Below are 15,145 nucleotides of genomic sequence, written 5' to 3' on the forward strand. Positions count from 1 at the left end.
TTCGGTATAAAAAAAAAAAAGAAACTCGATTCAAATCCCTTGCCCACGGCCAGTGGTCTCTAGAAAGCGATGTAACGTTTGGTCAATGTCGGTTTACTGTCGTCATATCAGACGGTTGCTTTCATTTCGAGACGAAGCACTCTCCTAATAAACGGAGGAGCTGTTTTTCCCCGAAGTTAGGTAAAAACAAACAACCCGGGTTCTTGACCTCATTAAAAACTGTCCCGCAGAAAATTTTAACTGCTGAATAGCTATTGCTTACGTCGTCGCCGTTGTCGTCATCGAAATGCTCGCACAAAATGTTAGCTCTACGACTTCCGAGCGGTTAACGTGTCATGTTTTTTTTTCACATTTTATTTTCCAACTTGACCTCAGGGCTTCGGGTTCAATTCTACCAACTTATCAAAACTTTTTTTTTATCCCCCCCCCCCTCCGGGTTTCTTTTTGATTTTAGAGCACACACACCTCGAAACACCCGAGCAACGCCGGGTACCCCGCTAGTAAAATATAAAGAAATGATATTATTGAAAAATATACAATAAAATTTAACAAAATTATAAAAAGATAAAAATAACACAATTAGTCTTGATTTGCACTTTTAATAACAAAATTAAAAAATAAGTTTTTATCTTATTTGAAATTTTATAAGAAATATTTTTATGAAATTATGAAAATACACTTCTTTTTTGATTTTAAAAATAAAAATAAAATTATTGGAATCAAAATAACAAATAAAATTATTGAAATCAAAATAATAAAATTTCAAACATCATTAAAAAAACGTATCCAATTTTAATAATTCCCAAAATAGTTTTAAAAGATTTTAAAGTGTTTTTAATAATTCTTCAAAAAAAATAAAACCGCTGACCCCCCCCAACAAAAGGTGACCATAAAGTGGGTGCTCAATGTACGTTAAATTATTATATACAAGTGATCTCTTACTTTTTTTAAATTAACAGTATTTAAAATTTTTGCCAGAATTTTAAACGTTATTTTTGTTTTTAGCACACCTGAAAACATTTCTTCATATATGTTAAAGTACTTGGGCCTGAATTGTAAACGTGATTTTTAAGGATTGGTTGAAGATAGAAAAATCGTCATACTCCCCCCTTTTTTTTGTATTTACTAAATAACGTGATAAAGTACTTGTTTGCCAGAATTTTAAACGTGATTTTTGTTTTCAGTGGTGTTGAAAACATGTCGTAATTTTTAAGGATTGGTCGGAGATAGAAAGAATCCTCATATTTACCCCTTTTGTTTTTGTATTTGTAAAATAACGTGTTTAAGTGTAATAAAAATTTAATGACATCCTCACTTGTATAATGATAGAGTGATGGAAATTTATCCATTTATAGTTTGTGTATATAAACAAACATGGAAATGTATAAATCGAATTGGACACTGGAAAGTCAAATGAAACAAAATATTATCAGATGCGTCCCTAGAACTACTATTGCGGTATTTTAATAATAATATAAAAGGTTAATATAAATTAATTGTTAACCACATCTTAACGTGAAATAATATTGTGAATTAATTTAAGCCATTTATAGTTTGTGAAGCAGATATAATGCAAACAAACGTGAAAACTTAAAAATCGAATATCCAATTATAGTTTGTGTATATAAACAAATAAGCAAACATAAATCGAATCAAAAGCCAAATTAAACAAAATGATTGTTAACCACATTCTAACATGTGAACTAATAGTGTGATTTAATTTTAGACATTAATAGTTCTCTCTCTTTCTTTCTCTCTTTCTATTGCTCGCTGGCCGGTGAATGAGTTATGTTTTGCAGTGTAATATCTTCACAAATAAGCAGTAAAAGTATAGAGATTCTAAGCGGAATAGTTACATGAATTGTATATTTATGTACGAGAGAAATCATTCATTTTTGTATACCATAGGGAGTAAGAATATGTGGTTGTGTAGAAAGTCTGTAATCACTTAATGATGGTTAACATCCAGGAAAGTAAGAAAAAGTATAAATGCACTCTGTGTAGAATGGTGTCGTAAGAGGACTTGGTATAGAGTGAGTGAAATTTTAACTACTTCTCTGGATGAAACTGTCCTAAGCTGACAACAACAGTGGGCACTGGGCACATAGAAAACTATTATGTTTACGCCAATAAGCCATTACGTCATCTAGCTATAGAACACAATTACATACACATTACTTCATAATATTAAAACATTACTTTTATTCTGAGGAGCGCCATGATCACCATCATCCTAGATGGTGATCATGGCGCTCCTCAGAATAAAAGTAATGTTTTAATATTATGAAGTAATGTGTATGTAATTGTGTTCTATAGCTAGATGACGTAATGGCTTATTGGCGTAAACATAATAGTTTTCTATGTGCCCAGTGCCCACTGTTATTGTCAGCTTAGGACAGTTTCATCCAGAGGGGAAAAATTTCGTCTACTTTATTTTTCTTAAAAGATACAAGATAAGACCGAAAAATCCTTTACAGTGATTATTTAAAAAAAAAAAAAATGATCGAAAAAAACGTATTAGAAAAAGAGTACATGCACAGCGGGGGGGGGGGGGGGGATATAGGTGTGAGAGAGAAAAAAGAAACAAAGGAACTGATTTGTCCTGTCATTGTTTCACAGGAACTGATTTATCCTGTCATTGTTTCCAGTAGAAACCACGCCGGAAGTTAGGAAGTACGTTAGCTGACTATAACCATAATTTTTCTCCAATGAACTCTCTTCCAAAGTAAATTTTAAATTTCCCCCCGTGGAAAAAACAAAGAGAAATAAAGAAAAATCTGACGGAAAGAAAATATTGTGTACCAAAAATCACGTAAATTGATCAAATAGTTTTATTTTTGAAGAAAAAAAATCAAATTTTATGGCTAAACTATGAGCAACGGTCTCGCAGCGACACCTTGAAAATATTTTGAAAATCTGTGAAAATGATTGCAACATGTACATTGTTTTGGATTGTACATGAAAAGAAACAAGTAGTGTTGGAATTTCTGTTATAATTTCTGAAATGAGTGCGGAAATCCTGCAAGTTGATAACACTTTGTTTCATTGTTTTATATTGTAGGTCACAAAGAATCTTGAAGGCGTCACAAAATCATTAGAAAAGGCCATGTCATCTTTGGATTTGCCAAAAGTGAGTATTTTTTTTATTTTTATTTTTGTTTTCCTCAGAGATTCAGTACAACCACAATTTTGTTAGCTGCTCCTCCCCTATGAATAACCCTAACCCTGACCCTCCCCTATGAATAGCAGTTATGTTTCATTTTACTTCAGTTAAAATAAGCAAGGACCTGTAGAATAGTGGTTAGAGTACTTGACAAAAAATGAATTGTAAAAGTGATATTCTCCTGAAAGAAGGTTCAATTCTAAGTGTGGGCGACTGAAAAATATAAATGCAAATTACTTAGAACCTCTATCCAGTCATGGTTGATGGAACAAGAGCATGCTACCTCAATGAACGAACGGGTTCCGTTTGACATTCCAATCAGATTCCTAAGTTTAACAGAAACATTTTTGAATTTGACAAGATGCACCTGAAGATGGTCGGAAGTTACATCAACCGAAACGTTGTAAAAATAACACTCAAGATGAGAACAATAGTTCAAAAGAATCCAAATAATATGATTCCACAAATGCTACCAAAAAAGTTTGTTGGCATCAAAAGAAATCCATAATACTCGTCGGATCATTTTTAAAAATGTTTTTATTTACAGATCTTTCAAAGAAATGAATTGTTTTCTTTAATTATTTTGTTTATATTTATTTTTATCTTCAAAGGTCGAGCAAATTATGGAGAAATTTGAGAAGCAGTTTGAAGATCTTGATGTACGAACCTCAGTAAGTAAAATCTGCCTTTTCTTTTCTTTTTTTTTTTTTATTATACATAACTGTAATATTGCTGTTACCCCCATCTCATCTAAGATTAATCATCCAACATCTGTGGGAGTTTTATTGGAACTATATCATACAAAATTAGAATACTAATAAAGACGTCTAAATAGACGTCTTTATTAGTATTCTAATTTTGTATGATATGCAGCATCCCAAGGACACTTTATGCCAAATTTGGTAGAATTTCAACCAATAATTTTGAAACTTATAAGTGTTTATCTGCATATTACTAAACCTTTATCTTGTAAGTCCCCATACACACTTGATGACGTCATCAAAATGTTGTCATCCATTAAAAAAGAGATCCTGGATAATTGTGCCATGTTGATAACATAAAAAAATGACGATGCCATTATCACTGAATTGTTTGGCTACAGTGATATCAGCATATTAAATCGATTCATCTTAATATCGGTTGTCGTATTACAGATTAAGGACCTAAGGTGGCGAGTGAGTAGGGTTAACTAAGTAAATATATAAAATTGGGAATTTAAAGAATTTTTTTTTTTAATTCAATTTTCACCCCAAACAAGGCACAACGCCACTTTGATGTGTGGGGGGGGCTACTATCAGGAACATAAGTTGCCGGGATATTATGAAGGGAGATGAGCAGCAAGATGTCTGTTCACATTACACTTGAATTTCTGCATGTCAGTACAGTTGAGAAAGCAGAATCCCGGAAGGGAGTTCCAAAGTCCAGCAGTTCTGGGGAAGAAACTATTGGAGTAGAAGGCTTTCTTATACCGAGGAATCTATACTGTGAGGAGGTGGGATTTAGCTGCTTGTCGGGTTTGTCAGGGGTATTTATGTTGAGGGGGTACAAGTGCTTGTAGTTCATCAGAGCATTCATCGTTAAAATACCTGTAGAACAGGCAGAGGGATACAAAATCTCATCGATGGGACAAAGGCAGAAGTTTAGATGATATAGTTCATGACCTATCAGGTTGGCAACTCTCTTTTGAACCCGGTGCCAGGAGTGAGAAGATGCACCAGCCCAAATGTGACAACAATACTCCATACATGAGCGAATGGTGACAATATAGAGGTACAGGATACTTTCAAGCGTAAGTAGTTTTCTAGCAACTAACAATAATATGACAGATTAGACGTCATAGGTAATTATCTCGTTTGAACGTCAGATTAAATAGACAATGAGGAGTTTAATTTTATCTGCAAAGTGCAGGGGCACCAGGGTGAAAGTCATGACTGATTACCTAAAATTGTAATATTTAAAGAACAAAGCCACAACTGGTTATATAAGAACAAATGAATAACAGAGAAAGGGAGGGTTGGGGAAATTGAACAGTTAGGTTTTTATATCCAGGAAGTCCAAGAGATATTACAGCCTTCAAATGTAAATTAACGTCTGAAATGTGGGACAGATAGTGAACAGTAGGAGAACGAATAATCCAAATAATACTTTTGTTCCGGACACGAAGAACAATGCTTTAAAGCCCTCGACATCTGCTACCATTCCCTGTTCCCACTGCAGCAGTACTTTCCAAGCGAAGATTGAACTTAGCCGTCTCTGCACTCACCGCTGAAAACCTCCTCACCCTATTCTCCAGGATGATCAGATGGTCCTCCTCATTAAGACAGACGAATAACAACATATACAGGGTATACAACAGTTGTTTTATTTTCAGACCCTGGAATCTTCAATGAGTTCTGCCACCACGTTGACGACTCCACAAGATCAAGTGGAAGCTTTGATTCAACAAGTTGCCGAAGAGAATGGTCTGGAAATGATTGACCAACTCCAAGATCTTAACCCTGTCACTGGCTCAATTTCATCCACGCCTGTTGCTTCAACAGCCGATTCAACGAGAGAAGATGAACTCGCTCGGAGGTAAGTTTAGATGCGGGGCAACACCCCTATAATTTTCTTTGTTCAGAATGCTTTGACGATGTAGAAAGGAATTATGGGTATTATGAAAATTGACTAAAAAAGAAAACACTAGAAATGCCAGTAAGAAAATGGATGATGTTTGGTGTTTGTTTAGAATTAAAAAAATTTTTTTTAAATTTGTGATATATGTACCCGTGACAGAAAGAAAATATTGTATTCCAAAAATCACCTAACTTGATCAAGTATTATATATTTTTTATTTTTTTGGAATCCTTTGAGATGAGGCTTCATAGTTTGTGTAATTATTTGATTGTGGACAGTTATCCTTATCTTCATTGTTGTTGTTGTCGTTGCTTCATCACATTTCGGCCAACTCATCCTTTGGTCATTTTTTGGGGTGGTTAACTATGACTGGATAGGAATGCTGAGTAACTGTATCCGTAGTAATTACTGTCTTCCATAGTTGTCGTTGTCTCACCTCATTTCTGGCCGACTAATCTTTTGGCCTGCTTTGGGTAGCATTGAAACCACTATCTTCAGACAATGCTCACCTTGAAACGTGGTAAGACGACAACAACTATGGAAGGTAGTAATTACCAAGGCTATGACAAGAGAATAGTCTTTTCATTGTTTTGACTCTCGAGTATATATCCAACACAGTTAAACATAGTTAATCAATTTAAAACCATATCACTCTATATAAAAACATAAGATATTAACTGATATATACTCGAGAGTCAAAATAATAGAAAAAATTACTCTCTTGTCATAACCCTAGTAATTACTATGGATACAGTTACAAGACTCAGCATTCCTATCTGGTCGTGGTTAACCACCTGAAGAAGGTTGGAGGATGAGTTGGCTGAAACATGGTGAAACATGAACTATGAAGATGAGAATAACAGTCCACAATAAAATGAATACACAAAATTAATCAAGTAGTTTTAGGTAAGAAAATCAAATTTTATGCCTAACCGAGGAGCGACTGTCTTGGGACATCATTTTGAAAACGATAACTCAATATAATTCAAACTTATGAGATTTTTTCTTGTAATGCCTACAAATTCCCATTAATCACTTAAAAATGATTTTTTTTTTTTTTAAAAGTAAATCTACTTGATTGATTTATGTGATTTTTGGAATCTTAATGTTTCGACGCATTAAAGGTGCCTGGTGAAACGAGGATATTGTAAGATGTATAGTTGTGCTAGTATTGTAGTAGAGCAGCAGTGAACACATAGGTTAAAATTATAGCAAATTAAGCGTTAATTGTTAAATTAACACAAATTTTCTTATTTTCTATTTGTGTAATATTTATGCACGTCATTCGAACAACCTGAGATTCTTATGTCAAGAACAACAAAAAGCAACCAATTTTCATTTAGATTGACTGGCATGCTGTTTTTTTTTTCTTTTTAATTTTTTATACTTGTACAGTTTAATCACAATATTAAAAAATGAAAATATCGAAAAAAGGTTATATTGTACATATCCGTTTTGGACTGAAGATCTCCGAAAAAAAAATTTGTTTAATTTGATTGAGTAGTTTTTTTTACAGCGGAAAAACACATTTTTACGAGACCCCGTCGAAGTCAGCCATTATGAAAATTTTTAATACGCCACGGAGAGATAACTCCATGTAAAGCACCAAAACTCCCTCCTCCTCTTTATAACTAGCTTTTCTTCCTAAAAATCAAACCTTTTGCTCGGTATCATAACAAATTGTTTTTTCACTGTAAAAAAAACAAAACTACTTGATGAAATTAAGTGAATTTTTTTTTTTTTTAGGAGAACTTCATTCCATAAAGGATACATACAATATAACCTTTTTTTTTTTGAGATTTTCATTTTTTAATGTCTTGATTAAACTGTACAGGAGTCTGTGACATGTTTCTATTGTATGGACGCTCAAATTGATTTTAAAAAATTGAGATTTTTTTTTTCAACACGCATTACAATTTTTTGTTTTCTGAATCATTTTTTATTATAAATTATAAAGGAAATGTCAATTTCACTTGCACATTTTTTTTTTAGATTTTAAGAAGAATCTATAATCAAAAAACGGTACTTGTACAGTTTAGTCAAGACATTAAAAAATGAAAATATCGAAAAAAGTTTAAATTGTATGTCTCCGTTATAGAACAAAGTTCTCCAAAAAAGAATTTCACTTAATTTCATCAAATAGTTTGTTTTTTTTTACGGCGGAAAAACACGTTTTTATGAGAGCGCGTTGAAGGCGGCCATATTGGATTTTTAAAAAATTTGTTTGAATTTTATTTTATTTATTTATTTTTTTTTTTACACAGTGATCACCACTTATCAAGGCCCGGAAGCCACTCAGGGATAAGGGTTATTGCAAGTACATTACGTTAGTGTGGAGATTTGATGAAGTGTTTACTTAAGGGGGCGGTTCATTAGGAATTTGTTAACGTTGGACTTGAACACATCCAAGTTGTAGTGCGGTGGGAAGCAGGCAGACGGAACAGAGTTCCACAGGCGTGCAGTTCTAAGAAAGAATTTTATAAATGACAAAGGGAGATAACTCCAGTTAAAGCGCTGACACCCCTCCCCATCTTTAATACTAGCTTTTCTTCCTAAAAATCGAACATTTTGCTCGGTATCATAACAAATTGTTTTCTCGCTGTAAAAAAAAAACTACTTGATGAAATTAAGTGAAATTTTTTTTCAGAGAACTTCGTCCCATAACGGATACATACAATTTAAACTTTTTCGATATTTTCATTTTTTAATGTCTTGACTAAACTGTACAAGCACACAAAAAACTTAATTTCCTCAACATGAGTCTTTTAAATTATAAAATAAAATAACCAATTTGAAGTCATAAACAGACAGCCATGTTCTTTTTTGTTTTGAAATATTTTGGAGAGGAAACCGTTTCAATGATTTTTAACTGATAAAGAGCGACTATAAAAGGAGGTAATTTGTTTCTCATTAATTAATGTTTGTGATGATTTTTTGTGACACCGGTTAGACGTCGGACAAGTAAATTAATATTTAGATTATCAATCCTCATCTACAAAATTTAGGAACATAATTTGAGATGAGAATTGATTGCTCATATTATTTGAATTTTTCAGACTACTGTTCTGATCTTGAGTGTTATTTTCACAACGTTTCAATTTATGTAACCGCCAACCTTTTTCAGGCATATCTTGTTAAACGTGGGGATCTTTCTGTCGAACTAGTGAATTTGCACAGAATTTCAAATGGACCTTTTATTTAATCCATGGGGTGGGGGGGGGGTAGCATCAGCAAAATGTTGAGAGCATAAACACTCAATACGAGAATAGTAGTTGGAATAATTCAAATAATATAAATTGTCAATCAAACCTTGCAAACGTGTAAGCCATGTTCTAATTGAGGTATTGTGTTTTCTGTTGCGCTTTGTGAAAGTTACCCAGATTTACACACTTTTGATTTTACGGTGCTTATTTAGAAAAAATTTTTGTGATGTGCATTCTCGTTACTGAATTAAGATGTTATATTCCAAAAGTCACATAAATTGATCAATTAATTTTTTTACAATTTTTACTAATAAGAGTAAATTGTAGCCGTTAGAAGACGTGATAGTTGGAATTGTGTCCCTATTAAAAGACAAAGCCTTGCTTCATAATATTTGATTTTCTTAGTTGAAATAACAAAAACCTACTTGATCAATTTACGTGATTTTTGGAATATGACATCTTTGTTCTGTGATGAAGATTTATCTGTATTTTCTGTTTTTTATTGTTTTTAATCAAGTTGAATTTTAAATAAGCACAGTTTATTTTCAACTCATGTAAATTAATTTATCATTTTACTTATTTCTGAATTTTTTTTGATTAGTGTAGTTAGATGGATAAATTCACTGTAGAGAATAATAATGTGTTTAAATATTTTGTATTTAAGGGAAACTGAATATTTTTTTTAGGGAATTAATATTTTACCCAAATGTTGTCTTTCTTGCCTCATTTTAGATTTGAGCAGTTATCTGCCCCTGCATTTGATCAGCTAATGATAGAACAAATGGGGTAACATCCCTTCAGCAACAATGAAACACTTATTTCAAAGTCATTCAAGTTGTTGTTTATTTAATAAATAATAATTTTTTTTTTGTCTACACAGAATCGGTTTTATCCAAATTATTTTTTCATATTTGTTTTAATTGCAGGTTACAAGCATTGCGGAATTAAATCTTTGGGATTTAATGATCTGCCGACCTTCTTCCCTTAAACTCCTCCTCACTTGTGCTGTGCTGCAAGGGGTGGTGAAGTCAGAATTCTTTGCTGGAGGGGGGTGGGTAGCAAAGGTGTACAATTTCATCGCAAAAGAACAAACTTATATCTTATTTGATGTCCGCCCATTAAGGAAGTATTCCGTTTGTTTTTAAACCCCCCCCCCCACTTTTTCTCCCTCCGGTTTTCCCGCTTCCTTCCTCCCTTGATATTCTGCTCTCACTTGCTTCCTTTTAATCTCTCCTATTCTCCTCTGCCCTGTCTCTTCGGTCTTGTTTTTGCTCCCTCTCTCTGTTTTGCTTCAATTTACTTTTCCACTCTCTTTCTCTCACTCTTGCGCTCTATCTCTCTCCTTTTCGGTTTCCAGCTCGCCTGCTCTTTTTTCTCCTCATATTTTTCTGCTCCCTCTCTTACTTTTGCTTCCTCTCTTTTCTTCACTTCCTTTTGCCTTCTCACTTTATCTCATCTCTCTCTCTCTCTCTCTCTCTCTCTCTCTCTCTCTCTCTCATCTCTCTCTTTTGTTTGCTTTTGCTCTCCCTTTCTCTTTCTCCCCTTCTCCTCATTTTCGTTTTTCCCGCTTCTCCTCATTTTCGTTTTCCCCGCTTCTCTCCCCTTTTGCTCTTGTCGCTTCTCCTCCCCTTTAGCTTTCCCCGCTTCTCCTCCCCTTTTCGTTTTCCCTCTCCTTTCCCTCGCCTCTCCTTTCCCTCTCCCTTTTTCCTCCTCTCCCACACTTTAAATGCTGTTCATTTGTACATTTTATAAGAACAAAATTAACCACGTGGAAACAAAACAAGTTTTAAGATTAATTAGTTGAAAAACAAAACAAAAAAGATACATGCAAATATAAAAAAAAAAACAATAACTTCTACAATTTTTTTTTTTCATATTTTGAAAGTGTCTTAAGCGCCTGTCATGTTTATATATATATATATATATATATATATATATATATATATATATATAGTAGGGGGGGGGGATAATGTTTTTTTTTGTATTGCTGTGTATGTACATTTTTCTCTCTCTTCATTTTTATTATTTTTTCTTTTCTCTCTCTCTCTCTTGCTCAACAGACTTCCGGCCACTTTATTTTCAAGTTTAATTCTTGTATCAAAGATGATATAAAAATAAAAAAAGAACTTTAAAAACTGTTTAATGTGAAACTTGAATACATATCCAAGAGACTGGAATAATCGAAGAGTCGTTTTTAATGGATTTCCCATAAAAAAATGTATACACAAAGCTGTTGCTTATAGCTTATAAACAATGAAATGAAAATACCATAAAACTGGGCAATTTTTTTTTTGTTTTGTTTTTTTTTAAATTATTTTAATTAAAAATCTCATTTACTCTGCTAACGGGCATTTCTTTATTTATAATACTAATCTTTCTCATTTTCACATCGGTTTGAACGAAAACTTAATTTTACATTCACAATAAAATAAATAAAAATTGTTTTATTTTAAAATAAGAAAATCAAAGTTTATGAGTATGCAAGGAATGATTATCTTGACTGCCATTTTGAAAAAAAAAAATCTTGAGAGACAGAGGGAGATAATTCAATAATTCATAATTACTGGATATACGTTGTAATGCCTACGAATTCCCATTAATCACTTACAAATGAATTTCTTATAAAAAAAATAAAACTAATCAATTTACGTGATTTGCAAAATATTTTTTTTTTCCCACGGGTACATACATTGTAGAGATTTTTCTTTATTTTTGTTTTTTGATATAGGGGAAATTCTGAATAAGAACCAGGCTATTTTTATCATTGGAATAACATCAATTGATATCGGCCCGGAAAAACTAGAACAGGATAGCAAAAGAAAAAAAAACAATTGTTGGTGCAAGTTTATACCCGCTTTCTCTGAAAAATTAAAATAAAGAAAAATCTTTATAATGTACTTACCTGTGATAAAAAAAATATTGTAGACCAAAAATCACATAAATAGATCAGGTAGTTTTATTTTCGTTATCGTTTAATGTCCGTTTCCATGCTAGGATGGAATGAACGCGTTTTGCCTGATGGTTCTTCTCCAGTCCTCTCAGTCTTCTAGTAGGTCTCAACTCCTTAGTTCATCCTTAATTGACTCCATGTCTACCCCTCCCTCTAAATGCATCAGCTTCAATAAACCCACAAGGTTGATCGATAAAATTGTCACCCCCCCCCCCCCAGAAAAGACGGCATGATTCCATTTCTGTGTGATGAAAACCGGTTTTCTTTTTTTGTTGCAAACCATCTACTAGTTGACCAGTTGTGTACAAATTCCAAGAGCGATAAGAGCCTTCTATCATGTCTAAAAGTGACACAATGTTCGACAAGCGAGATTGGAGTACATCTTGTGCTCTCTACTGATCTAAGTTATGACAACAGGGCCATTGCCAGCACCATTAAAATGCATCATTGAACTACCACAAATAACAGGGACGTACCCCGGGTGATGAAAACAATGTTTCCGGACACATATGGTCTTTGGTGTGGTTTTAAGTGAGGGCCACATGATGCCACTTAATATCAACATGACCTCCCACAACACCAAAGCCAGCCCGATTGCCACCGTCTGCTGAATATTTGCTAACCTGCTGCTGTTTAGGGAAAAGGCATGCTCCCAGTTCCAGGGTCCTGGAGATGACCTTAAACTATATCCGATTGTGAGGCCCCAGCTTGCGGACTCTGGGGAGTGTGGACCCACCCTTTAATTGCTATTGCTCCCAGGTCCAGTCTGACCCGGAGTGGTAGTACCTGTTAGGGTCCCAACTATGGGTTAAATAGAAACTGACTTGCAAAAAAACAATATATTCTATTAAAAAAATTTTCTTCAAAATCACCGAATTCGGCATTAAATAACCTGAAAAGGGTTGATATGCCGTAAAACAAAAACAACCAACCAACCCTGTTCCAGACTCGTATCAAGACGGTAATTGAGACTGACAATGGCTACTTTAAATAGATGTCAGCTCTACTACATAATCAAGTTACCTGAATTGATTTTTTCAACAAAATGTTCGAAATAAAGCTGTAGTGTCGTTTTCTTTAGGGCAAGAATTTTATCATTCCATTCTGTACATCTACTGATTCGATTTGCATCATCCATTCTTTTTAACATATCTGTACTACTGCAATCTATTCCGGTGCGAAGCCTCAACTACGTTGGAAATGTATAATCGATTCCTTAACTCGTCTAATGATTTCCTATCCTTCCATACATTCATTTCACCATCTGCATATCTGTTCTAGAAATTCTATTAATCTCCTTCTCATTAAAAAAGAAAATCAGATTTTATGGCTAAATGACAATCTGTTAGTCTACCGAAAAACATTGGAAGCAAAATACTTGATTATCATGATTGAAATATTTATATTAAATACTTTTCAGGATTGTAATTGATGAATGAAATATTTTGATAATGTTATTTTTATTTTTTTTTTTTTCACTAAGAATGTATCGGAGAGCTTTATGAATTTAGGACAAAGAAAATGGATAAACAAAATATATTTGGAAAAAAAAACAAGTGATGTGTTTTGGTGCTACGTAGAATGTGACGTCAGCAAAAGAATTGAGTTTTAGATTACACGTAGAAAGTGGAGAGTTAGATTGAACAGTCTGTAACTGAAAGTTGTGTAGTAGAGGAGAGGATAGCAGTCATGGGGACACTGGACTGGTTAAAGGAACATGTGGAGAAGAAAATCGGCGTATCACATTGAGAACCAACCACAGTAAATGTACACTTATGAGCAAAAAAAAAAAAAAAAAGCCAAGAGTGAAAGAAGGAAGAAATCGATTTTTCAATATTTTTCCATGAATTTTTGTTAATTTTAACTGGAAATTTCTATTTTGTGAATCATTATTATTATAACATATAATAATAAGTGGAAAAATGGTAAGACTGCATCATCAATGCAAAGGAATACATTTGAATATTAGAAACAGGACGGTTATCAAGTATCCAGAAGCTGGGAATATCCCAGAAAATTATTTTTCAACATTCAGTTGGTGTGATATTTTGGGCAGGTCAAAGCTCTGATTTAAACCCAATCGAGAATATTTGGTCCATAATATCTCATGCATTGGCCGGAAGAACTTTTGAGAACAATGACAAACTATGGAAAGCTGTGCAAAGCAAATGGAATAGCATCTCCTCTTCATAGTATTTCACTTTGGTTGAGAGCATGTCTAAAAGGATTGATCTTTTAAAGAAATCAAAAGGGAATGTGTTTCCATCCTAAGCATTTATTAACGTAAATGTCTTGTTCTGTGTTATTAGTCTCGTTTAAGTTTCCTTGTTCAATATAGCTTTTAGTGCGATAAAATTTATGAAATTTGTTTGGCCCATTTTTTTTTTTTTTTTTTTTTTGCTCACGAGTGTAAATGTGAAACAACTTGGTTATTTGAGTTTTTTATGAGAGACATGACTACATTTCAGGAGCACGTTGGAACAGACAAAAATGGTTGTGATTCACAGTATGTTGCTCTTTGTTCGGCACAAGATGTAAAAGATGTTTACCCGTCCTTTTGTCTATAAACTGTCTAGTATGTCGACATGTACAGGTAACCATTATACACACATCAACAAGAGAAACATAACCGTCTTCCGTTTTTCTGCTTTTCAGCTGACTACAATATGGTTGTCTTCAAGTTCAATGTAAACAAGTTCTTGATGAGCTGTTCCACTTAAGTTAACAAATTTACTGAATTTCCATCATTAACGATTACTATATTGTCCAATTGACTACTGTACACTTTTTAACCCTTATCCTCGAGCGGCCTCTGGGCCTTGATAAGTGGTGATGCCTATGTTAAAAAAAAACAAAAAAAAAAACATAACATAATGGATGACGTCACACGCATTAACTAGACACAAAATACATGAACACAAATAGACGACACGTTAACAAAATAAAGAGACTCATTATGTACAATTCACATATATGCACTCGTTAAATAGCCCAGTATACAACAAATTGACGATCTCTCAACACCATTTTGCAAATAGTTTGAAAAATTAGGGATACAATTCCAAATAATTAAAACTTTTGTGAGATTTTAGAAAACCATTCTTAACATGAGGAGGAGGAAGATATTAAAAAAGCTGAAATTCATCATTTGTTAACTAGAAATAACTAGAATGGTACAGCAAAAGAAACAATTGTCTTTGCAAGTTCATCAAC

The 15,145-nt window shown here is 33.4% G+C and overlaps 1 protein-coding gene across 1 annotated transcript in view; it reads left to right on the forward strand.

Moving 5' to 3' along the window:
* LOC145297762 (charged multivesicular body protein 1a-like) overlaps positions 1-10,843 on the forward strand; it is a 33,969-nt gene extending 23,126 nt beyond the window's left edge. Inside the window, exons 5-8 of the mRNA XM_080144005.1 lie at positions 3,062-3,130; positions 3,775-3,834; positions 5,535-5,737; positions 9,909-10,843. Coding sequence (XP_080000131.1) covers positions 3,062-3,130; positions 3,775-3,834; positions 5,535-5,737; positions 9,909-9,930 — 354 coding nt within the window. The 3' untranslated portion in view covers positions 9,931-10,843. The remainder of the gene's footprint in view (positions 1-3,061; positions 3,131-3,774; positions 3,835-5,534; positions 5,738-9,908) is intronic.
* Positions 10,844-15,145: the final 4,302 nt, after the last annotated feature.

This window comes from Euprymna scolopes, chromosome 18, assembly GCF_053919585.1.
Source record: "Euprymna scolopes isolate OS-2025 chromosome 18, ASM5391958v1, whole genome shotgun sequence".
Taxonomy (NCBI): Eukaryota; Metazoa; Mollusca; class Cephalopoda; order Sepiida; family Sepiolidae; genus Euprymna; species Euprymna scolopes.